Raw genomic sequence first — 24,114 nt, forward strand, 5'->3', positions numbered from 1 at the left:
GGACTTTTACTTATAATAATGCCACAATTTTTACATTGCGGTATTACCTTTTCCACCACTGTGGGATGTTCATTGCTGCATGCAGATGATTTGTGAACCACTAATACAATCCATTGTAAGACGTTTCATTTAGAGTAATTTGTGCTGGTTTTTATTTGCATGACATGACTGTGTTGTACAGTAGATATCCAGTATTTTCCTTAATTCAATTTGACAACAGGAGGGCTGGTGAAGGAATAAGTTGCTTGGTTCCATGTACTGTAAAGATGGGGACACTGGTCGAACCAGCGCTGCTGCTTCTTTTATGGCAGAGTGTTTGGGCTTTGGACATCCCTCTGGAAAGTGAGTCAGTAACTTAACGTGCATGTAATTTATGATACGTATCGCTATACGTCTCTAATAAACTAAGCTGATTTATTTCTCTGCCTGCAGTCAGACAGCCCCCGACCATCATAAAGCAGTCGATGAAGGAGCATATTGTTGACCCCAAAGACACCATGGTCATAGAGTGTGAAGCCAAAGGAAACCCTCATCCCATGTAAGAGCTGATCTAGCCCTCTGAAGAGTTTTGTTTAACACTCGTATAATCATCTGCTAACCACCTCACTGTTTTTTCTGTCTTCTTTTACATTTTTTTCTCAATAATGAAGTTTCTCATGGAGACGTAATGGGAAGTATTTCAATGTAGCACGTGACGCTCAAGCTTCGATGCGAAGGCGTTCAGGGACTCTGGACATCTATGCCTGGAACGATCCAGAACAGTATGAGGCAGAGTATCAGTGCATTGCCTCCAATGAGTATGGATCTGCATACTCCAACAAGATCAGACTATGGCTATACAGTAAGATCATTATTGGGACTGTTAGAGATCCAACTATTTATTTGTAAATATAAAGTGACCTCATGGTGTGCAGTGACACAATATGGACATTACTATGGAATGAATGCAAACTGTTTCAATAAAACATGAAAGATCTAAGCAGCAGCATTTTTTCACATTTTCTATATAATATGTGATGTAGTGGCATGTCAATGAATGTCAACTTATTTGATTTGTGATGATACTTTGCTTCCAGCCTACATACTTAAATTTGACTTTCTTTGTGAATTCAGCTGCATTACTCTTTACTGTTGAGTGTATATTTTCTTAAAGTGCAAGAAGAAAAACAACAACAAAAATACCTTGAAAATGAAAGGATAAGTCAAGCTATATTGTGGCATTGGTCATAAACCCCATGAAAAGACCAAAACCAACAATGTGTTAGTCTGTCCTGCAGTACTTTACGACATCCCTACCCTGTCTGTAGCACATAAATCTTTAAAGACACAAAGTCACAAATATATACTTTTCATTTATTTAAAAAGCTGTAGTGTAGTTTTTTTTAGCAGACATTACTCAAACAGGACTATACAGTGTATTTGATAGGGACTATTTTCAGCTTCAGATTTGATGCTAGTGAAGGCAGAACAGGAGCAGGGCGGTTTAGGTGAGATTGACTCAAAATAAATTACGGTGAGGCGTACTGATGTCTTTTTAACAGTGTTTGGACAACAATGGAGCTCTATGGCACAGAAAATAAATAAACTGTATTAACCTTAAGCTACAGAAACAATACATGATGGTAGGATGAATTCATTGACTGTTTTGATCTGAGTATTACCAGACAAGTCCTACAAGATACTATAATAATATCTGATAGTTGATTGGCTCAGTTATTAGTATGTTGCCGTTCAGATTTGTGATGTGTACTGTTATGAAAATAACAAAACCTAACCTTGCTGCTCAGTGGAGACATGTAAACCTCTGTGTTTGTGAAGGAGCTCCTGTTTGGCCGAGGGAGGTTCTGGAGCCTGTGGTGGTCAGCGCTGGCTTGCCTCTGGTCCTGTCCTGTGAACCGCCAGTAGGCCCGCCGAAACCTGAAACCTACTGGATGTCCAGCTGTAAGAGTCTCCCTAGAGTTACTTCTCTAAATGTTTGAATCGATGACGCTCAACAAGGAGTCATTTTAATGATCTGCCAATCAAACAAGCTTTCAAGAATTCCAGAAATTCCTGGGAACTGACTTTGTTTTTCACACCATCTCAGGCTCATATGCGAGACCTTTCAACTGGCCCGTTCAGACAGCTTTCCCCACCATGCAGCCTGTGCGGCCGGACCGCAGGGTATCTATGGGAGTAAACGGAGATCTGTATTTCTCTAACGTCCTGTTCAACGACTCTGCCGCTGATTTCTGCTGCAATGCCCGCTTCCCCTACAAGAATGTCATCCAGCAGAAGATGCCTGTGGTCGTTAAAGTGCTTACAAGTGAGTATGATTGTGTGTTCACAGTGTCCATTTTCTTTTTGGTTCGCAAAATATTACTTTACAGTTGTAATGTGCAGTGGTGGAAAGTAACTAAGGAAAAAGTACTGTACTGAAGTACAATTTGAGGTACTTGTACTTTGTTTTATAATTCTACTCACAAGCTACCCAGCAGTAGAAAAATAAAAAATAAGACCCATCTTTACCAGCTGCAACATTAAAGTAATGTACACATAAATGCCTCAAATATTAATTCAATATCATTATATACATTGTTCTGAAATGGGTCATTCTGCATAATAAGTACTTTTTTATATTTTAATTTTTTGTTTCAAATTCTTTATTTTACTTTAGCTTAAGTATCATTTTGAATGCAGGATTTTTACTTGTAACAGAATATTTCTACAATGCGGTATTGCTACCTTTCACTTAAATAACTTTTACTTCAACTACTGGTAACCTGCAAGCTGCATGTGTAAACTTCAGATATGGGCCTAACCTAAAAGCTAATTACTAAATGCAATGGATGTACATGAAACAAATGATACAGGTTAGATTTAGAGACCTGTGGCAGGAGGTTTGGCTTGATTCATGGCAAGGCTCTTTGGCTTGTTGTCGGTCAGGTGAAATAGTTTCTATTCATACCCTTTGGTAATTGCAAAAGACCAATGAAAATTTAAAAAAACAAAACATGCACTCCATGCAGAACACTTTAGAAGATATTTGATTAGTTGTATTTATTATTTTCTTATGAAAAATGTATCCAAGACAGATTTGATAATATTTACTTCCATGTGTAGTTTTCCTGTTTACATCTTCATACTGCATACTTCCAAAAACACATTAATGGGGAACTTATTTAATGGTTTACAAACCAAAACTGCTCTTTTCATCTATAATACCGTGACTTTTTCTAACTAAACTGATACACTCATAACAATATCTTTTTTCCCATTAACTCCTTGTGTTTTTTTGTGATTATTATACTTGTAAAATGGACCGTTTTGTTTTATGTCAGACTGTACCCTAAAAAGACTCCTTGTTTGCTCCAACTAAACGTACTTATTGTGGTGAGTGTGTGCACTGCTTCAGCTGTCCTCTCTTATTTTCTGAGTTAACTTGTTTCATGGTCAGACAGGGTTTGTGAATGTGTGTGACTGATGTGTTCTGGTTTGTTTTGGTTTGTTTCCTCTGCAGCTCGCACAGTAGCCGAGGCTGCCCCCACCTGGCTGTCTCCCACCGGCTCGTCCAGCTCCATACTGGTCCTGCAAGGGGAAGAACTTCTCCTGGAGTGTATCGCTGCAGGAGTGTAAGTGTCAACTCAAGATCTATTGAGTATTGAGATATTCTGTAACTGAAGGTCTTTTTTTTAATAGAATATCAATGTTACAATTTAAAAAAAAAGCCACTTTGTCTATATTCTCAAATTTGATTTCATGAAAGTGGTTCTGTGTAAAGCCTTGTTTATCATCATCAAGGCCAACTCCTCATATTACATGGACCAAGAATGGTGGTGACCTGGTGGTATCGCCTCGCATGAAAGTAAAGAACTTCAACAAGATGATTCAAATCCCAAAGGCCTCTTTTGATGATGTGGGTGAATACTCTTGCGCTGCTACGAATAAGATTGGATACATTGAGCGCACAATAACCGTTCGGGTCAAAGGTGAGGGTCACTTTCAGATATAATTTGTCGTTTCCTACTTCACAATAGTGTTGAAACAACTAAATTACTTGTATTTGACAGCGGCTCCCTTCTGGCTGGAGAAACCCACTGATCTGGTCTTGGCCCCGGAGGAAAATGGACGCCTGTTGTGTCGCTCTGATGGGGCTCCGCGTCCCACAGTCAGCTGGTTCATCAACGGGGAACCTATTGAAAGTACGATTTTGGAGTTCATGCGTATTGGCTTTCAAAGTGAATCTAAATAACTCTTGCCTGTTTTGTTTTTTCCAGCGGCTACAGCTCAGCCTAACAGACAGGTGTCAGGAGACACGCTGACTTTACAGAGTGTGACCGCTGCAAACACTGCAGTCTATCAGTGCAATGTTTCCAATCAGTTTGGGTACTTGATGGCCAACGCTTTTGTCAACGTGCTACGTAAGCTACCACTCCGTTTTCCATGCCATTTACAGTGTAAAACTTGTTTTTTCCCTCAGCAATGAATTGTGAAATATTTGTAATTGTTTGCCAAGGGGTCACCAATTATTATTATTTATAATAATACAAATATATAATTTAATATAATAAAAGTTGCTCAAAAAAATTAAGTAGGACATTTTGGAAATGTTTTGAAATTGAGTTTTAAATTAAATGTTGGGAGCCCTGTACTGTATATGCATTTGGAAAAAGTTTAAAAACCACCGTTGTAACAGTGCTACTACATCAAACACAAAATGCAAGCTAATCAATGCTTTACTTCTCTATACCATTTGATATTCATGACAAAATAGTAAACAAAACTTTATGAACCAGTTTCTCCACTGGCATTAGCCTCAGTTCACCATAATGTAATGACGGGTAAATATATTCTGTATTTTCTTTTGGTTCACCATCACATTTGTTCTTTTTATATCCACCTACCAACAAATCACAGTGACAATTATTTTGGAACTGTAATATATTAGGTGTCTTGGTGATAACAATGAAAAAAGTGCAAACATTAAAGTAGAGACACAATAGAAAAAGCAAAACGTACAGTAGAAAATAAAAGTGTTTTTAAAGTGGAAGAGCTGTACAGTTGTGTGCAGGAATGTGTCAAATATTGATCCATGGATGTTAATTGTATAAAGAATAATTATTAATACTAATTCTTAAAAATGATCAATTATCAATGTTTCTCTAGATGCAACACCACGTATTGTTGGGCCCAGGAATGAACTCATGAAGGTGATAGAGGGCAGTCATTCCTTCCTAGACTGCCGCTACTTTGGTTCTCCGGTACCTGAATTGCGATGGTGAGAAGACGCTGTTAGACATTTAAATGCAAACAGTGTGTTTAGATATTAGCTCACAGCTTGTGTGTGTGTGTGTGTGTGTTTATGATTCTGCCCAAACAGGTCCAGATATGGACAGGGTACTCTTGAAGGAAATCGTTTTAAGACCCACAGTAACGGGACTCTGGAGATCAAACAAATACGGATAGAGGACCAGGGAACTTACCTGTGTATAGTCAGCAACGTCGCAGGAAGAGATGAGAGTCAAGTCCGAATAGAGGTCAAAGGTGAGGGTCACACAGTTATATAGGAAAAATATTTTACTTTAAATTCTTTGATTGTGTGATCCATCATGTGTTGTTGCACCCACTCTTCTCAGAGCCCACTTTAATTGTCACAAGACCACAGAGTATGAAAGTCATCCGTGGAAGCGATGTGCGCTTTGAGTGCGGCGTAAAAGCAGATGCAACTACTCCTGTCACAACCAGCTGGATGAAAGACAAAAAGCATGTCACTCTTGGCTGGAGGTACATCATTTTATGAATGAATTATTTTCATTTTTGTTTTAGTGTGAACCAACCAGCGTGTTGAGCTCACCAGTTAGTACTCTTTTGTGTCCTCAGGATCACTCTGGATGAATCAAATCTGGTCATCACTAATGTAAACAGAGGCGATGAGGGTAATTATACCTGTGTCATCAAGAGTGAGCTGGACCAGAAGTCTGCCTCAGCACGCCTAATGGTGATGGGTATGGCATGTTTAAAATAAATTACATTTCATCAAGCATACGGCATGTTTGGCTTTTTAATTGTTTATGCATGTTTGTGTGTAGACCGTCCAGATCCTCCCACGAAGCTGGAGTTGTCCGATCCATATGAACGCAGCGTAAGACTGAGTTGGGTACCTGGATACAGCAACCACAACCCTATAACAGGTAAGAGCTATTCAACTGAATAAACTCACAGAAATAAGTCTTGTTTTTAGGAAATTATTGTTGTATTTATCATACATTTTCAGCTATATTTCTCCATGTATTGCTGTGTTACAGAGTACTTAGTGCAGTATGATGATGATGACTGGTTGCCTGGTAAGTGGAGAAACCTCTCAACGTACCCAGGGAACCTCAACTCTGTCATTCTGCATCTAACACCTTTCACCTACTATGAGTTTCGTGCAATCGCCATCAATGAAATCGGAATGAGTCGCCCCAGTCGTCCATCCTCGCGCTTCCAGAGCAGCGGTGCTCGTGGGTTTGACTTTTCTTAAATACACACTTGTTTGCAGACATATTTTAAGATAGCAAACAGCGATTTGTGTAGCACATTTTCAAGGAACAGTTAGACATTTTGGGAAATACTTTGTTTTCTTGCAAAGAGTTAGATAAGAAGATCGATACTACTCTCATGTCTGTACACAGACATTTATATGCTATGGTATGCTAACATCTCCTGGCCAGAGCTTTACATTTATTTCAATACATAGTGAGTGGTATCAATCTTTTTATCTAACTTGCCAGAAATGTAATAAGTGTATTTCCCGTAGTGCTGGACTCTTTCTTTAAAGCTAACATCTTACCACTGCATTGGTTCTCCTGCACAGCCCCAGATATCATCCCAAAGAACGTAAAGGGTGTGGGTACATGGAGGAATAACATGGAGATCAGCTGGGAGGTAAAGAACCAAAACAAAAACACTTTCATATTTATCTTGACTGTTGAATATTTTAATTTCTATCACAATGAAATCGAACTATGTCCCTGTTGACCATGCTTTCAGCCTCTGACCTACAGAGAGTGGAACGGGCCCCACCTGAAGTATCTGGTGTGGTGGAGAAGGAGAGAATCCCGAGAGGAGTGGAAGAATGCAACCACTAAATGGCTGAAGTACTACATCTACGATGCAGATACCTTCACTCCGTATGACATCAAAGTCCAGGCTGTCAATGACTTTGGGTTGGGTCCAGAGTCTCCTGTTGTCATTGGTTACTCTGGGGAGGACCGTAAGTGCCCAAATCCTCTGCATTATATAGATGAGTACCAAAGACAGGAAAAACTAACTTCATGTGTCTTTTGGAGAGTCCGGTGTAGACAGCGGATATCCGGAGCCAAGACTTCCTTTTTTTCCGTGCGCTGCTGATTAGCAACTTGAGATGCGAGACTGGAGTTGGAGTTGAGAGACAACGTGTACGACCAGATTGTTTCGCAAGTAGCCAGTTAACGAGCTATTTTGAACCCAATTAAAAGCTAAATCATTGTCAGATGATAGCCAGTGGGTGCTGAGATTGCATTTCAGCCGCCTCTTTTGCTCTCCACACGGACTGTTTACCTGCATTCAACCAAAGCCTGCTTGAATGTAATTGGTCAATAGTACTCGGAATCCAGAAAGCTTCCGATAGCAAAATATTGTGCCGTTTATACAGCCAAAGTCTCTCATAGTTCATATGAAGCCTATTAATGTGCATCTCTTCATATTAAGATAAACTTTTTCTTAAAGTATGCCATACGTAGGTTAGGATATTAAGTGTTCAATTTGGAAATTTGGTTGAGATCTGGTGACTGCAAAGGCCAAAGCATATGATTCCCATCATTTTCATACACATCAAACCATTCAATGACCAGTTCTGACCTTTATGGAAGCCTCTGATGTTATGTTTCTCCACTCATTTATTCAGGTTTTTCAAGTTCAAGTTTATTTTTTTTCTTATTATTTGTTTACATCTTGGGCCCAAATTGTCCTTCTCATCACCTCTCTGTGTGTTCACTGATGAGCAAAGACAAAGACATCTCTGTTTTCCTCAGGTCCCTTAACTGCACCCCTGAACCTGAGAGTGTCTGACATCGAGGACACTCAGGTGACTTTGCACTGGGATTCAGTGAGACGCGGCTCAATGATGGGCGAACTGAAGGAATACAAGGTGTGTCTATAGTAAATGTATTACTAGATAATGGTCTTTGAATAAAGCTTGCATTTATGATGATGTTTTGGGAGAGTCCACTGGTGACAGTGGATACTGGTGAGTTTTACTTGATATGATAGTGTGGAAAGTAGAATTTCTTGGTTAAGGTTCAGCCAAAAACCAAACTCATGAGCCAACCATCACATTAATAATTGATAAAAATAAAAATCCTAATATAAGACAAACAATTTCTGTCCAACTCTGTATCTAATACAACTGAAAGTAAAAAATGTATATAAATATAAGATGGACAAAACTAAATAAGTGATTACAACAAGTAACTAAAAGAAAGGTTTAAATTGGAGGGGCAGATAACAGCAACAGTAACCAGTCCAAATCAAAATAGATGTCCTTATATTGTTCTTTCAGGTATTTTACTTGATATTTACCTAATCAATTGTTTCATTTACTTGACCATGACTTTAGCATAGATATGTTAACAAAGCATACATACAGTATGAATAACTGGAATTTTTTCTTGAAAAGTTGCTACCAAAAATAACAATACAGTGCTTTCAGCATAATCAAAATGCTGGGTGTGTTGCTTCTCATCTCACAGGCCTACTATTGGAGGGACAGCAGCCAGCTGAGTTGGCTGAGGGTCAATAGAGGGATGAAGACTAAAGCGTTTCCAGACAATGATCCAGAACCCTCTGGGGTCCTCACCGGGCTCATTCCCTATAGCAACTACAAGTTGTATATAGTCGTGGCAAACAATCGATATGAAGGGCCGCCCAGTAATAGTATCCACTTCTCAACGCCCGAGGGAGGTAAGAAAAAGTCACAAATTCAACAACCAAGGAACAAGAGAACAAAGCTTATGTGCGTCGTCTCCTGCTGTGTTTTTGTCTGTAGTACCATCCGCTCCCAGATCGTTCAGGATCCAACAGCGACATCTGGACAGTATTTATGTCGACTGGGACCTTCCAGCAGAACCCAACGGTTTCATTACTGGATATTCCCTCAAGTACCAGACAGGTAACCAAACCCAACATCTGAAACACTGTCAAATAACTCACAATTTAGTTTTCTGCACTGTGCCTGGGAGAAACAGCAAGGTTTTAATGATGGAAAAGAAAAACACTCATTTTACTATTTCGACAAAGATTTCCACATGGCACTGAAGTCCACATCCCTGTAGCACATAATAGCACACTTAAATATGCACATAAAAAACAAAATACCACTGAAGTATGTTCTTGAGAGGGTAATGAATACTTGTGTGGGCACTCTCCGAGCGGGTAAGCTACTCAATAGCTCAGTTGTGTGCACTCTACCGGCATCAAGGGTGCTCCTAACACACTGGAATGTCCACTCTCTCCACAGTAAATGCCACCAGGGGAGAGGAGTTGCGAGTTGAGGAGTTCACTCCAAATGTAACAAGTTTCTCACTCCGGCGATACGACCGCTACACTCGTTACAGATTCTCCGTGGCGGCACGAACTCGGATCGGGATAGGGGAATGGCATACGGAGGAGTCGCTCCACTACACCACTGAAAGTACTTTACTGCTTCGTGCAAACACATTTGGTGGTCTACCAGATAAACACTTTGAAGTGCTGAGTGGATGCTGACTTTGATGTGTGTGCACATATTTGTGTGTGTGTCTCAGCGTATGCTCAGGACCAGGTGGACATCACCACTCAGGGCTGGTTCATCGGGATTATGTGTGCTGTGGCTCTCATCGTGCTCATCCTGCTCATAGTCTGCTTCATCAAGAGGAGCCGAGGGGGGAAATACCCAGGTACATTGGGGATTCCCCTTACTATGCGATGCCCAATAGCACCACACTGTAGCTCTTATTACAGTGTAGCTTGTTGTAATTTCAGTACGGGAAAAAAAAGATATTTCATTGGAGCCAGTGGATGACAAAGATCAGGAGGGATCATTTGACTACAGGTAAGCATTACAGTGGACAGAAAAAAGATACTCACTGCACCAATACACCAAAGAAAATGTTGAATTTAGCACTTCTTATTGTCAAGTTATCGGTCTTATCTACCGAATCTTTCCTGTTTCGAAGGTGTGCAACAGCATGTACTATTATTTTATAATAGCGTGTTAATAATACTCATCACTGAATAGATCATTTTGTTTTCCATAACACTGTACAGCACTATCATAAAAACGACATGCATAGTATTTACATCCTTTGCTCTGTAGCTGTGCATTAGCTTTCTGTTTGGTGACTTTAAACTGTCCTGTGGAATAATATTGTAAACAGACAAACCTTATGTTGCCACTCGGTGTTACTCACCACAACGCACTGATGGCCGAATTCACAAAGAATGGATTGCACCGTCGATAGCATGAATTGCACATCACTTTGTAATTTGCAATGTCAATATTTTGAATATTTTGAATTGTGCACTCTTCATATCCACGTTTGCTAGCTGGCAGTCTTCCTCACTGCCTTTTTCCGGCGCATTGCTTTGTGTATATCGCCACCAACCATCGATCAGTTGAATTACAAGAATCTGGAGGCAGGAATGTTTATCACATCCCCCCACAAAACTGGGGAGCCATTTAACAAACTGCTCCATAGCCCTACTAGTTGTCAAAAACATCCTTTAATATTGATTAAAAAAAATGTCCATGAGCTGCACAGGTACAAATCAAATCTGGTTACATTATTTATCACCTTATTTATGATAACTCTTATTTATGATTACACTTGAATTATTTTCTGTTTTTTTTCTATTTACTCTACCTTTTCTAAACCTTTATTCTCCCCAAACCTCAACCCTGTTCTTTCCCCACTGAACCACTCAAGGTCTCTTGAAAGGTATGAAAAGACTAAATATTGACACATTGATACTTGTTTGGAGCTATAAATGAAATATTCATAACATAATATTGGAACTGTAACAAGCATTTTATGAGTGGATGATAAATGAAATGAGATAAAATCATCTATCCTGTCACACAAATGATCTCATACAAGCTCTCTTCACATTCTAGGATAGCACGTATCTCCACTCTGCCTTACCCCCGGCGGTATGTACATGACCATCTTAAATGTATTGATACACCAGGTTTAGTTGAACCCTTTATCATTTATTTCTTCTAGTGCTGACATAATGCACCAAGATTGTATTTGTTTGCACTGTTTTGTAGAGAGGAGGAAAGGGGGCTTCAAAGAGGCCATCTGTCCATGGAGGCGATGATGAAGCGATCAGACAGTGACGACAGTCTGGTGGACTATGGTGAAGGAGGCGAGATACCGTTCAACGAGGACGGCTCGTTCATCGGCCAGTACACAGGAACCAGGAGGGACGTCAGGGAGTTGGACTTTGGTGGAAGTCTGGAGCTCCACTCTCCAATGAAAACCATCTACTCCCTGGCGTAAAGCTCAAAATTCAAACTGCCTCCGTATTTGTCATGTGACTTTACCGTGCTTGTACCCTCCACCTTGAATTAAGAACATGTGGTGCTTGTGGTTTGTCTACAGAAGGGAACAGCTGGAGCCTGAGGTGCTGTGACCCCCTGTGCCCATGCACATTAAGCAACTTTCCTGCATTTAAAGAAAATGGCGAAATAGTTGGGACAATACTAGAGATGAGATGCTTGTTCATCTGATGAAAAGCAAGCTTTACCTTCTGCGTTTTGTATTGCATTTCCTGTAAATAAAAATGCTGTGTGTTTGTGCTTATGCATGAGTACATGTTCAGTTATCTTGTCAATGGAGAGACACTCGCTGCACATCAGAGGAGACAGAAGTGGATCAGTTTATCATGTTGATAAAAGCAGTTACAAGGACCAACTTTACTACTGTTTTTACATATTTTTCTTTCAGCTAATTTCAATAATCAGATTTGTGTTTTTTTACGTGTGTTGGCTGTTTAAAATAAGGGCGGCATACCATACTTTTACGATCAAGGGGGCCAGAATATACTCCCTGAAGATTGCGTACTCTTTGTTTGCTAGTGTTTATGGTGCAATGTGAGAGCACAAAAGTGTTGTTGGTGATAGCTGAAGGATTATAAAATATCTCCAGGCACTAATGATTGATCTGCACGGTCAGTTTGAAAATTGTTGTCTGCTGGGAGGCAAGAGGTCAAACCTTTTAGGGAATCAGAAAGCCGCCATAAACCAGCTGTAAAATCAGAAGTTGCTTATGTTTCTCTGTGAACTTGACTTAACTGTATCCCCATTTTTCTCATGATGGAGATGGGTAGAAATCATTAACCTTGATGTAACAGCTTTAGTTTATTTGACCCCTAACATGATCTGTGTATTACCACAGTTATGTCCTTAATGTAAATAAAGTGGAAATATTTATTTCTAGCATGTTTGTTGTGACTATGAATGTTGAATTCAGCTCCTTTGTGTCCTAATTTTAAAAGGGGTGATTTATTAGTCTTTGAATATAATTAGTTTTTAACCTTTTGCAGGTATCTGTGTTCACATCCTCAGGACAATTTATCCAATGTGTTTCAATCACAGAATACCTGTGAGTGTAAGATACCTTTCATTTCTGTACGCTTCATATAAAGCTACAACCAGAAGCCGGCATAAAGACTAGAAACAGGGAAACAGCTATCTTAGCTCTGTTCAAAGCTAACACAAACTACCTAAGAGCACATGTACAATAATGACAATTCACTGTTTTACAGGGGGTTGCTGTTCCCCCTTTTTCCAGTCGTTGTGCTAAGCTAAGTTAGCTGGTTGCAGCTTCATATTTACCATACAGATGACAGTGGAATTCAGACTTCACACCTTATTCTTGCAAGAAAGCGAATATGCGTATCACCCCAAGTGTTCCTTTAACTGTCGGCATCACTTGGTCTTTCAAAAAGCTTAAAGCAAAACCTGAAAAGATATTTCTATCTTACTGAACTCTGGCCATTTTGCTGGCATTCAAGATAATGCATAGTTACATCATCAAAGGCTCATACACCTTATGGAAAAAGATATCGTATCTACGACGTCAACATTTATTAGGCCTCTGATATGATACTGTAATCCCCGATATTTTATTATTGCACCCCTCTGATTATAGGAGGGAACAACCATATCATAAAGTATAGATTAATATACACGGCTTTTCCTTTGTTGAGTTCTTAGTTAATGCAATATCAAGGTGGTCATGACAAGCTCAGGGCAAACAAAACAGTAGCAACTCATAATGTATAAATTGTGCATGATGTAATAACTGAGCACAATGTAATGTTTCAAATTAATAATAATGATAATAATAATAATAATCAGTTCAATATCATCAATCTGTTGCAAATTGATGAAGTCTCTTGAATGTGTGACAAAATAAATCCAGTGACCTGGACAAAAGAGAACCTTTACAGAGAATATGCAGATTTTAATAGTTTCTTAACATGTAAAATAATTGTTCCATACATAACGCTTCCAGTTATTTTAATATGAAGTTAAATTAGTCTCAATTAGAGCGAAAAATCGTCCTCACGAGGAAGCATACAAGCTATTCGTGACTAAGATGAAAAAATGCAAGAAACCAGTGTCTTTGCAAATGTCATGCTCTGGAATTGTTTTTTCAAGGATCAACCTAGATACATATCAATAGTTGTGCTGAAAATGAAAAAGTTGGGTTGAGAAAGGTGTAAAAATGATCAGCATCAACTAGAGGCTACTAAAGTTGTTGTTGTTGTTACCATGGAAACCATTTTAATCCTAATGTTATATAAAATACAATGCATCATTAAGGTCATCTTATCTGCATGAATTGACCAGCTCCCTTGATCTGAGTGACTTTACAGAAGCAAGTTTATATAATTTTATGCACTCTGTTCCAGTTTTATCTGGCAATAAAAACAGATACCATCTTCAATTCATGTCATCTTCAGCCTCTCACTGTAGCGTAATGTGACCAAGTATCCTCTCCTGAAGGATCCATTGCACCTCACTGGCATGCCGCCCTTTGTCCCTTTCTGATCATATCTATAAAAAGGACTCCCAGGTAGATCATTGGCACATCCAGCCAATCACTGGGAACAGGTAAGCCTTCAGCACACAGGTTTCAGTAGCCTATATTTTATTATGTGCAGCATTACCTATAGTACAGCCTCTAGATGGTAAACTGGTTCCAGTCTACAAAAACTATATTGCAATCTCGGAAAGATTCATAATTCTTTTATTTATTTATTTAAGTGTTTTAGCTCTGAGGTAAAGACTGCCACAACATGGCTCGACTAACAATTTTGGCTGGTAAGTTACCTTCTTTCAGTTGTTCATTCCTTCAGATGCAACTATCTTGTGCAAATTAAAAAATATATAATTAAATGTTGTTTTAAAGGTCTGTCCGTTTTGATGTGTCTCCAGTTGGGTATGCATTCATTATTTAACTTCTTTATATTACATTGTCATTTGCTTCTTAATCCCCATGACCTGAAATAGAAACTCAACTCTAATCATTTTGACCCTCTCCAAAAGTGTCTTCTACCAAACTGGTGTGCTACTTCACAAACTGGTCCCAGTATAGACCAGGTGCTGGCAAATATCTGCCTGCCAATGTAGATCCCAACCTCTGCACACACCTGATCTACGCCTTTTCAATAATCAACCATGCTAACGAGCTGTCGCCGTATGAGTGGAATGATGATGTCCTCTACAAATCCTTCAATGGCCTGAAGAATAGGTGAGTTGTTGCAGTTTTTATCACGGATATGAAAGAAAAATACAATGCTCATGCAAGAATGTCTTTTACTCTAACTTCTTCCTTCACTAATTCATTGTTAATCTACATGTTCATCCTGCACAGAAACCCACAGCTGAAGACTCTGCTGGCTGTTGGCGGGTGGAACTTTGGAACAACACAGTGAGTCAACAAGGTTTTAACAGCAAGGAATTCTGAGGCTGTTAATCATAGTATCTCATATAAGAATGAGAACATCATCAACAGTGTAGCTATGAACTTTCACATGATTACAGATTTACCATCATGGTTACATCGCCTGCCAACCGCGAGAGATTCATCCAGTCTTCAATCAGATTCTTGAGACTGCATGGCTTTGACGGGCTGGACCTGGACTGGGAGTATCCTGGAGCACGAGGAAGCCCACTGGAAGACAAGAAGAGATTCACAGTGCTCTGCCAGGTCAGTTTGTAAAATCTACAGCTCCCATAGTCCTGATCACCATTGATATAATCCCGCCGGATGCCGCATCAACACAGCATCCTTGTTTGAGATAACACAGCAATGTGATTATAAGTATTCTCACACAACGTACACATGATTAGCCTCGACTACTTCCTCTTGCATTTAGGAACTACTCGCTGCCTTCGAAAAAGAAGCCGCTGAGACTAGAAAACCACGATTGCTGCTCACAGCTGCAGTGGCTGCAGGGAAAGGAAACATCGACAATGCTTATGAGATTGCTGAGGTCTCCAAGTGAGTTCCTGTGACTTAGTCATTTAGTTTCAAAGCCGTTTAAAAGAAATGAGTTTCTCTCTATTTTGTGATATCATGCTTGTCTCACAGGTTCCTCGACTTTATAAATGTCATGTCCTATGACTTCCACGGAGCATGGGACCCGTTCACTGGTCACAACAGCCCTCTGCACCGCAGCTCTTACGATCAAGGCGACAACATCTACTACAATGTGGTGAGTGAAATTCTCAACAAAATTCTGTTATCATCCTCAGTACCCAACAAGCTGAATACCTAACAGGTATTGTTTTTTAAGACACAATGAGTAGGACTTTCCTAAAAAAAAATGCATAGAATAAATAATCCTTTAATTCCTTATAACCCACTAGAAGTGTGTGCAGTGGTCTGGGACCCTGCCCTGTGCCTATATTTTCTCTTTTATTTTCATTTTGCTGTGTTTCGGGCTGTTTCTGGACACCACCTCTATAAATTCATAGCAACCAGGTGCCAGATGATAAGCATGATAAGCATACATTCAAAAGTAAGCTATGAAAATATCGAAAATGGTAAAAAGCCAAGCGGACAATGCTCGTTCCAAAACGAGTGATTCTGTAATTGGCTTTTTCCTTAACCCACGTTGAGCCGGGGAGGAGTGGCCAACTTTGAATGTTGTGTTAACAAACCCTACAAATTGTTCCGTTAAGAAATGCTTGATTTTGTTTACATTTTCTTTTCACAGGACTTTGCTATGAGATATTGGAGAGACCAAGGTGCTCCTCTTGAAAAGCTCATAGTTGGACTTGCTACGTATGGACGCACATTTCGCACATCATCATCAGCTCACGGTGTTGGAGTATCAACCAGCGGACCAGCCTCTGCTGGGCCCTACACCCGTGAAGCTGGATTTTGGTCCTACTATGAGGTCAGTGAAGGTTCAACACAAGAGCAACAAGAAAACACAATATTTAATACATAATTAATATGAACTTTGTGCAAATTAAATTAAGACAAGGTCAACATAAATTGTTTCAAACTAAGACATCAGAAATATTGAGGGTGTTTAAATATTATTTTCTTTCATTTTTACAGATTTGCACTTTCCTCCAAGGAGCCAGTCTCCACTGGATTGATGAACAAAGTGTGCCCTATGCCATAAAAAGAAATGAGTGGGTTGGGTTTGATAACAGGCAAAGCTTTGAGATAAAGGTAATTAGTAACATAGCGTCCTCCACATATGCTTATGGAGATAATATGAACGAGGTGAAAGTAGCATATCACTATCACTACTTGCAAGTTATCGCTATCTTTGCCTCCTAAATGAGCTTGTGCACTAGGTACAGCTGATCACAATGAAGCCGCACAGACAGCACAAACACTTCTCAATACCTTAGATTGACCAGAAACGTTATGCTTCGGCAAACACAACCTTAGGTCTGGAATCTTTTCGCTGGGTCATTACAGTTGTTTTCTTTTGCATTGTCAAAATGTTTCATGTAAACGCCACAGAGATGAGCAAATATATACTTAACAGCAGTCACAAACACATTCACCACTCAGTTGGCTGAGTGCAATCTGCATGATAGAGAGTCAATCTACTTTCAGACTGAACCAATGAGAGCAGAGCTGAATAACCCTATCAGATACTCACAAATACTTGCTTTGTTAAATAACCTTATTAGGCAATTTGTCTAACAATAACAATAGCTCAGGCATAATTTAAACTTTAACTGGATTGTAACTCAAATATTCTTCATTTTGGATGCAAACTTCTTCTTTCCTATTCATGTTTGGGAATTCTTGGATGTGATCAAAACAATGTGTTACACCTGCTGGTTATATGTATTAAAACAACAAAACTTGCATTTTCAACTTTCTCTAACTTATATTCCACAGGCGAAGTATTTGAAGGATAACAAATTTGGAGGAGCCTTCATCTGGGCTCTAGATCTGGATGATTTTTCTGGACAGTTCTGTGGCCAGGGAAACTATCCACTCATTAGTTATCTGCGCTCTCTTCTGGATTCAGGTAAATCAGACTTCCAACACTGCACCAAACGTAAATGTTTTATCATCTTCACTTAAATAAAATCTTCCACAATCTATTGAATTTAAATATATTCTTGTCTTACTAGATTTTCCAGCTCCACCACCTGTAACCACACATGTACCAGAGATTACTTCAAATCACCCCGACACAGAAGGCACCAAAACCACTGCTGAACCAACAACTCGAACAACTACCACTGCCAAAACAACAACCACAGGTGTCTCTGGAAGTGGTTTCTGCACTGACAAGGCTGACGGCCTCTATGTAAATGACATGAACCACAACTCCTTTTATCAGTGTGTTCACAAACACACATACATCCAGCGATGCCCAGTTGGTCTTGTTTTCAGTAAAAGATGCAACTGCTGCGACTGGGCTTAAATAAATGGCTTCCTTCATGAAACACAACTCTTTCATTTTTGTCTTTTATTTAAAAAATGTTAATTTTATAGACTTTTTAAATAAAAACTGAATTACATGATTCTGGCATGAGACTTCACAAAAAAGACTGCAGAACACAACAACAACATCAACCTGTTGCTTATGCACTCCATATTAGGGATTCCTTTTAAAATGAATGATCTCCAAGTCATATGGAAAACAATTTGTGGACAAGATTGTGTTACTATATTAGTCTATGTGGTGAAGCCTGACCGGAGTGGCTTCTGAAGTGGTAGGAGGCAGACACGAGAGACTTTGTTCCAATAACAAAAGGTGTTTTATTTACAAAAAGTGCCCTGATTTATAGATGAATGTAATATGGAGACAAATGGTGTGTTCTCACCCACTTTGTCACAGTCTATTTTCTACTGTACTATACATTGAGACACACTTCTGGCTTTAACCATCTGCCTGGCTTGCAGTTTGTAAAAAGTAGATTGACTTTCTAGCAGGACACCGACCCTGAACACACATAGAAGCTTTTCCTGGTCTGTTTAAACCTAAAGAAGCCCAACAAGTGCTGTGAAGTCATCTGATATCAAAGCCACAAAACATCTGCCGGCGAACATGCTTTCAGAATGATGAAATACTATACATTGAAAGCTTTTAAAGAAATGGGTGAATTGATGCCAAACAAATTGTGAGTTGCATGATCAATACAAATGTCCAAACATTGAAAAATCATCTGCGACAGAATAATTTGGGTTAATAATTAAGTTACACAAAGATTTACTCACTAATTGTTTATTTTATCTGTCTGTGAAATGACTTTGACCAGTTTCTGTTATTTGACTTTCTTGGATGACGCAACAGCTGATGACACAACAGCTTAAAGTCCAAAACTTTGGGATGTAAAGTTTGTCATTTTGTTCTGAGTTAATCATTATAATAGTTTGTGTATTTTTCATCACCAAAAAACTATTCAGTCATCCTTTCTTGACAGGACAAGAGCTCAGCCAGCCACAACCAACATGTGCAAGTTAATTCTAATTGCAGGTAAGGCAGAATGAAAATGTTACAAAACCTGTTTTACCTAATATTTACTAACTACATCTGTAACTTTGAAGGTCTTTGTCTTTCCTTCGGCAGTTTGGGTGAGTTTATGAGTTAAATCAATCATTATTATTGAACAACCTTAGTATCAACTGAACAGTCATTCATTTATCTTCAAAGATTAATAAATAATATTTCTGCTACTCGAACAGTGTCGTCCTCCAGACTGGTGTGTTATTTCACTAACTGGTCCCAATACCGACCTGGTAATGGGAAGTTTATGCCTCTAAACATTGATCCAAACCTGTGTACCCACCTGATCTATGCCTTTTCTGGTATTAATGAGGCAAATGAGTTGGTCACCATAGAATGGAATGACGATGAACTGTATAAATCCTTTAATGGACTCAAACAGAGGTCAGTCCAAAATAATTTTTTTTGCATTATCTTACTAAAATTGTTGTGTAAAATAGTGATTGGGGCAACTAAATTTATATATTCCCATAGGAATCCAAATCTTAAAACACTGTTGGCAGTCGGAGGCTGGAACTTTGGAACACAAAAGTAAGATATTTAGCACAAAACAATCAATAAAGTTAAATATTTTGTGATTATGTCTTCTTGAAAGCAATCTTTCCCCAAAAAATCTACACAGATTCACAACAATGGTGGCAACACAAGCCAATCGAAATACATTTATCCAGTCTTCTGTCACACTACTGAGAAAATATGGTTTTGATGGACTTGATTTGGACTGGGAATACCCTGCTGCAAGAGGAAGTCCTCTGGAGGACAAGCAGAGATTCACGCTGTTATGCAAGGTCAGATCCAAAATAACCATTCTGGTGTTCAAATTATGTTAAACATCAACCACAAATTGACTTTACCATGTTTCTATGGTGTACAGGAACTCCTAGAGGCCTATCAGGCTGAGGGAACAGCAACTGGTCGGCCCAGATTAATGGTCTCTGCTGCTGTGGCGGCTGGGAAAGGAACCATTGATGCTGGTTACGAAATCGCAGAGATAGCAAAGTACACCAAAATATTACTCCCCACAGTATCCCTGTTATTAGATGTCATCGTGTTTTGGTGATCTTGATCTCACATCCATTTCATCAGGTACCTGGACTTTATTAATGTGATGACTTATGACTTTCATGGCACCTGGGAGAGTGTGACAGGACATCACAGCCCTTTGTACAAGGGATCCCATGACACCGGGGACCATGCTTCCTTAAATACTGTGAGTACGGGATTCATTTTTTTTGCATTATTATGAATGTAATGGCATACACTCCTCTGTCAACATCCATCAATTTTATGCATTTTCTAAATCTGCAAATAAAAATCAAAAAAGGAAATGCTAAACCCCCCAATAAAGTAAAAACTCAACATTCGCATAAACATAGAATAGATAGAAAATGCATTCATCTAGCAGATTTCTGTAAATCTATTTAAATGTTCAATACATTTGATTGTATACTTGGATTTTGTTTGTCTCTGTGTTCACATTTCAGGACTTTGCCATGAGATATTGGCGGGACAAGGGGACACCTGTAGAAAAGCTAAATATGGGCTTTGCGACATATGGGAGGGCATTTCGACTGTCTACTCAATCCAGTCAGGTTGGAGCACCAACCAGTGGTCCTGCTGCAGCTGGTGTTTTTACAAGGGAAGCCGGCTTCTGGTCCTATTATGAGGTGAAACTGGCAACAACTCACTGACTTTAACTCAATGTTATATTTGTAACTCTATTTTACTAATAATAATATATAATAACACCTACATATAATGTTATTTTATTATGAAGTTGTCACACAGAATTTCAAAGATGCTAAACGCAAAATTCAGAGCATATCTATTGCCTCACCACGGCTCTCAACACGGCAATGGCAGAGCATGCAGCTCACACTGCTAACAGCACTAACAAACATCAACAGTGTTGACAGAGCGAACAGTGTTTACCTGAGGAGGGATAGTGCCAGGCGTCAACCTCCGCATATGAAAAGTGAAGTCAATGCCTTAAACCTGCATTCTGTCTAAAGGGGGCGAGTCCTCTGGTTGCAAAAATAAGTCTGATTGTATCTTTGATAATGACCTTACTTCTTATTTGATTTATCTCAGTAAACATTGTTAATTTATGGTCTCAACCAAAAGTATCACGTCTTCTTCAATACAGCATGATGTTCATTTAGTAAATGATGGTCCCATTTAAAGTAACATTTTAGAAATACTTTCGGTTGTGGCTACCTTGTGATTGACAGGTTGTCTGGTCTGGCAGTTGTCCATGTTTTCGTCATAGAACTTTAACCCTTTCACAATGTCTTTTCACTTTTGAAAAGTTAATTGTAACATTTTTGGTAATCTAAAAAGGTCTTATTGAACATTCCATTGTATTTAGCTCCACCCTCTTTTGTCAATTCTGGTTGCAAAAAACAAAAATGTGCGCGGACAAAAACGAAGATGGTGAGAGCCAAAAGGCCAAACTCAATGATTTATAACAGCAGTCCACAAATCAATGGGTGAAGTCATGGTGACTACGTCCACTTAGTCTATGGGGTTGGCGCTACATTACCTGATTCATGCTGTCGGTGGAGACAGCTTTATCAGCTGTAAACGCTGTGTGAGAGCAGAGCAGAGCAGAGCAGAGCAGAGCAGTGTGGCGGCGATGAGCACGCTCACATGCACTAAAATGTTAAAAGTCATGTGTGCCGGCCCGGCTATGTAAACAAGGCAAAGTGAAGCCCAAATTATAACACACACAGACAAGGAGAGCGACTTCATTCTCTGCTTAGGTAGACAATACTCCACTATATCTGTACATAGCGAGTAGTTGTTCGCTGCTATATTAGTACTCTGAATATTGAATACAGACATTTTCATTTATTAGTTTAACATTTGAAATTCAACCCTCTACCATTCCTTTTCAGATTTGCACTTTTGTTCAAGGGGCCAGTGTCCAGCTGATTGAGGATCAGAAAGTTCCATATGCGGTCAAACTAAATGAGTGGGTTGGCTACGACAACAAAGACAGCTTTGAGACTAAGGTTGTGCTTCTACAAAACGTTGCAAATTTCTTTTGTCATACCAAAAGTTAAATACAAAGTCAAAGTGCATACATTGTTGTTGAAGCGTTTGTGTCGTTATTCATCCAGGTCCGTTACCTAAAGGACAACAGATTCGGAGGAGCTTTTGTCTGGACTCTGGATCTGGATGACTTTAATGGACAGTTCTGTGGACAGGGTCACTACCCCCTCATCAGCTACCTCCGCTCTCTTATAGCCCAGGGTGAGTAGCAATATATACTGTCGTATTTTTTTGTTTCATGATCCACCCAGTAATTATTTATTGACACTTGTTAACTTTGACTGTATAGACTAGAGAAAATGTACTATTATTTCTACAGATCTTCCTCCCCTTCCCACGAAAGAAACTACCGCAGATCAAGCGACTCCGTCTATAAACAAACTTCCACCTCACCCCACACCTCGTCCCAGACCAACAATTACTTCATCCAACACCCCAGACAATTTCTGTGCTACAAAGGCTGGTGGGATTTATGCCAAACCTGAAGCCCCGGGTTCCTTTTACAGTTGTGCCAATGGCATCACCTGGATCCTTAACTGCACAGCTAATTTGCTCTTTGACGATGGCTGCAAATGCTGTAACTGGCCCTAAATATTTGACAAGCTCTATCTGGTCAACAGTGAGCAAAAAATGATGTATGAACTTTTTTGTTAAGATAATTTAACAATGGGAATAAAGTACCTCTGAGACCATAAATTGATTATCTTAACATTTCTTGTGAATTAGTTGTTTTTCAAAAAAACAATTAAAGCTTATTTAATGCATTACACACACAATGGTTATCCTTACAAAGTCATTGGCTTCTGGGCTTCCTTTAGTTTTGCAATATAAAATATAAACTGTTTTTAAATCCTCTGGAAATGTTTACTCTGTAAAAATCATATTCTGTAAATGAAGAGACCAGATTCAGAAGAAGGTAGAGCACCCTCGTTAGTTGTGATTGCCCGAAAAGCTTTTAAAGTAGTTGGACGGTTATTTGGCGACCTCATTAACAATCACAAGTGTGAACTTGTTTATTTCAACTGGGAACCAATTAAGTAAAGTTTCGTGACTGCACCTTGCAGACAGACAGGTGGAAAGTACCCAAAACTGCTTAGTTAGGTTAGGTGTCAGGAACACATTTTTTCAATGATGAGTCACACAATAGTTATATTTAGCAGCAAAAGCCCCAGGCATATTCACACGTCAGTTAGATTCTCAACAACTAACCTTCTGCCAACAGTCTGGGTGTTTTTTTTTTCTAACTACGCAGACCAGCCCAACCAGTCTCAGCAACAACTTCACTAATTCCCATTTCTACAATAACAACACTATAAAACTGAGGAAATCTACTAATTTGAGATGGTGGTTTAGTAACACTAATATACAAGTTAATACTAAATTTGAGGGAAATAATTAATTGAATGGTTTTTAAGAAATGGAGCTCAAGCGCAAGTTCAGTCAGGAAGACACTAACGGGTAATCTCTGTCTCTCCTCTCCTTGTAATTACTCTATCAGCTGATTGGGGGCGTGCACTTTTAACTATCCAACCAGATTCGGCACAGTTTCCTTAAGCCAATCATATCTGTGCGGTCAACTTTAAAAGTGTTCTCTCTGCTGCTGTCAGTTGTCATTTCAGCTAAGCAGACGTGACCCTCCTCCACCCCAGTCACCTCCAGTCAGCATCACAATCATGCTCCTGATTCATCATCAGATTGGAGCAACTCCCTTCACCACCACCACCAGTGTCTGGACTCCAGGGGGGATTAGGCCTATTGGACCGCAGTCTCCCTACCCTCGGTGATAGTACTTCATGATGGAGTCCAATCGCCAAAGACTTTGCACTTTTCATATTTGCATGTGTAATAAATCATTGTTAAACTATAAAACAAGTCTCTCCTGATTGAAATAATTTGAGGAGAGACCTTTGTATTGATATGTGATGACATGTTTAAAGGTCTGACTCTCTGCGACCCCTTCATGAACAAAATACTTTTATAAAATACTTTTCATTTTCAACAGCATTACTCCAC

General features: G+C 39.3%; 2 protein-coding genes across 2 annotated transcripts; both read left to right on the forward strand.

Annotated features, from left to right (window-relative positions):
* Window positions 1-266: 266 nt before the first annotated feature.
* Window positions 267-12,337, forward strand: nfascb (neurofascin homolog (chicken) b; the record flags this gene model as incomplete). Its single annotated transcript, XM_079177846.1, has 25 exons — window positions 267-342; window positions 433-538; window positions 651-841; window positions 1,819-1,941; window positions 2,087-2,305; window positions 3,500-3,611; window positions 3,781-3,968; window positions 4,050-4,181; window positions 4,257-4,400; window positions 5,146-5,257; window positions 5,360-5,523; window positions 5,616-5,763; window positions 5,860-5,984; window positions 6,069-6,170; window positions 6,285-6,482; window positions 6,836-6,906; window positions 7,012-7,234; window positions 8,034-8,149; window positions 8,751-8,961; window positions 9,047-9,169; window positions 9,518-9,691; window positions 9,804-9,935; window positions 10,021-10,090; window positions 11,153-11,188; window positions 11,309-12,337. The coding sequence occupies 25 exons, from the start codon at window positions 267-269 to the stop codon at window positions 11,538-11,540; spliced, it is 3,528 nt and encodes a 1,175-aa protein (XP_079033972.1). The 3' UTR covers window positions 11,541-12,337.
* Window positions 12,338-14,224: 1,887 nt separating this feature from the next.
* Window positions 14,225-22,692, forward strand: LOC306707950 (putative chitinase 10; the record flags this gene model as incomplete). Its single annotated transcript, XM_079175616.1, has 22 exons — window positions 14,225-14,371; window positions 14,460-14,489; window positions 14,597-14,801; window positions 14,925-14,981; window positions 15,095-15,260; window positions 15,430-15,554; window positions 15,645-15,768; window positions 16,273-16,455; window positions 16,623-16,739; window positions 17,427-17,559; window positions 17,666-17,955; window positions 18,948-19,017; window positions 19,089-19,115; window positions 19,227-19,431; window positions 19,522-19,578; window positions 19,670-19,835; window positions 19,922-20,046; window positions 20,134-20,257; window positions 20,532-20,714; window positions 21,945-22,061; window positions 22,170-22,302; window positions 22,421-22,692. The coding sequence occupies exons 1-22, from the start codon at window positions 14,347-14,349 to the stop codon at window positions 22,690-22,692; spliced, it is 2,934 nt and encodes a 977-aa protein (XP_079031742.1). The 5' UTR covers window positions 14,225-14,346.
* Between the last annotated feature and the right edge of the window lie 1,422 nt (window positions 22,693-24,114).

The sequence above is a fragment of the Pholis gunnellus genome, assembly GCF_910591455.1.
Source record: "Pholis gunnellus genome assembly, chromosome: 2".
Classification (NCBI taxonomy): domain Eukaryota; kingdom Metazoa; phylum Chordata; class Actinopteri; order Perciformes; family Pholidae; genus Pholis; species Pholis gunnellus.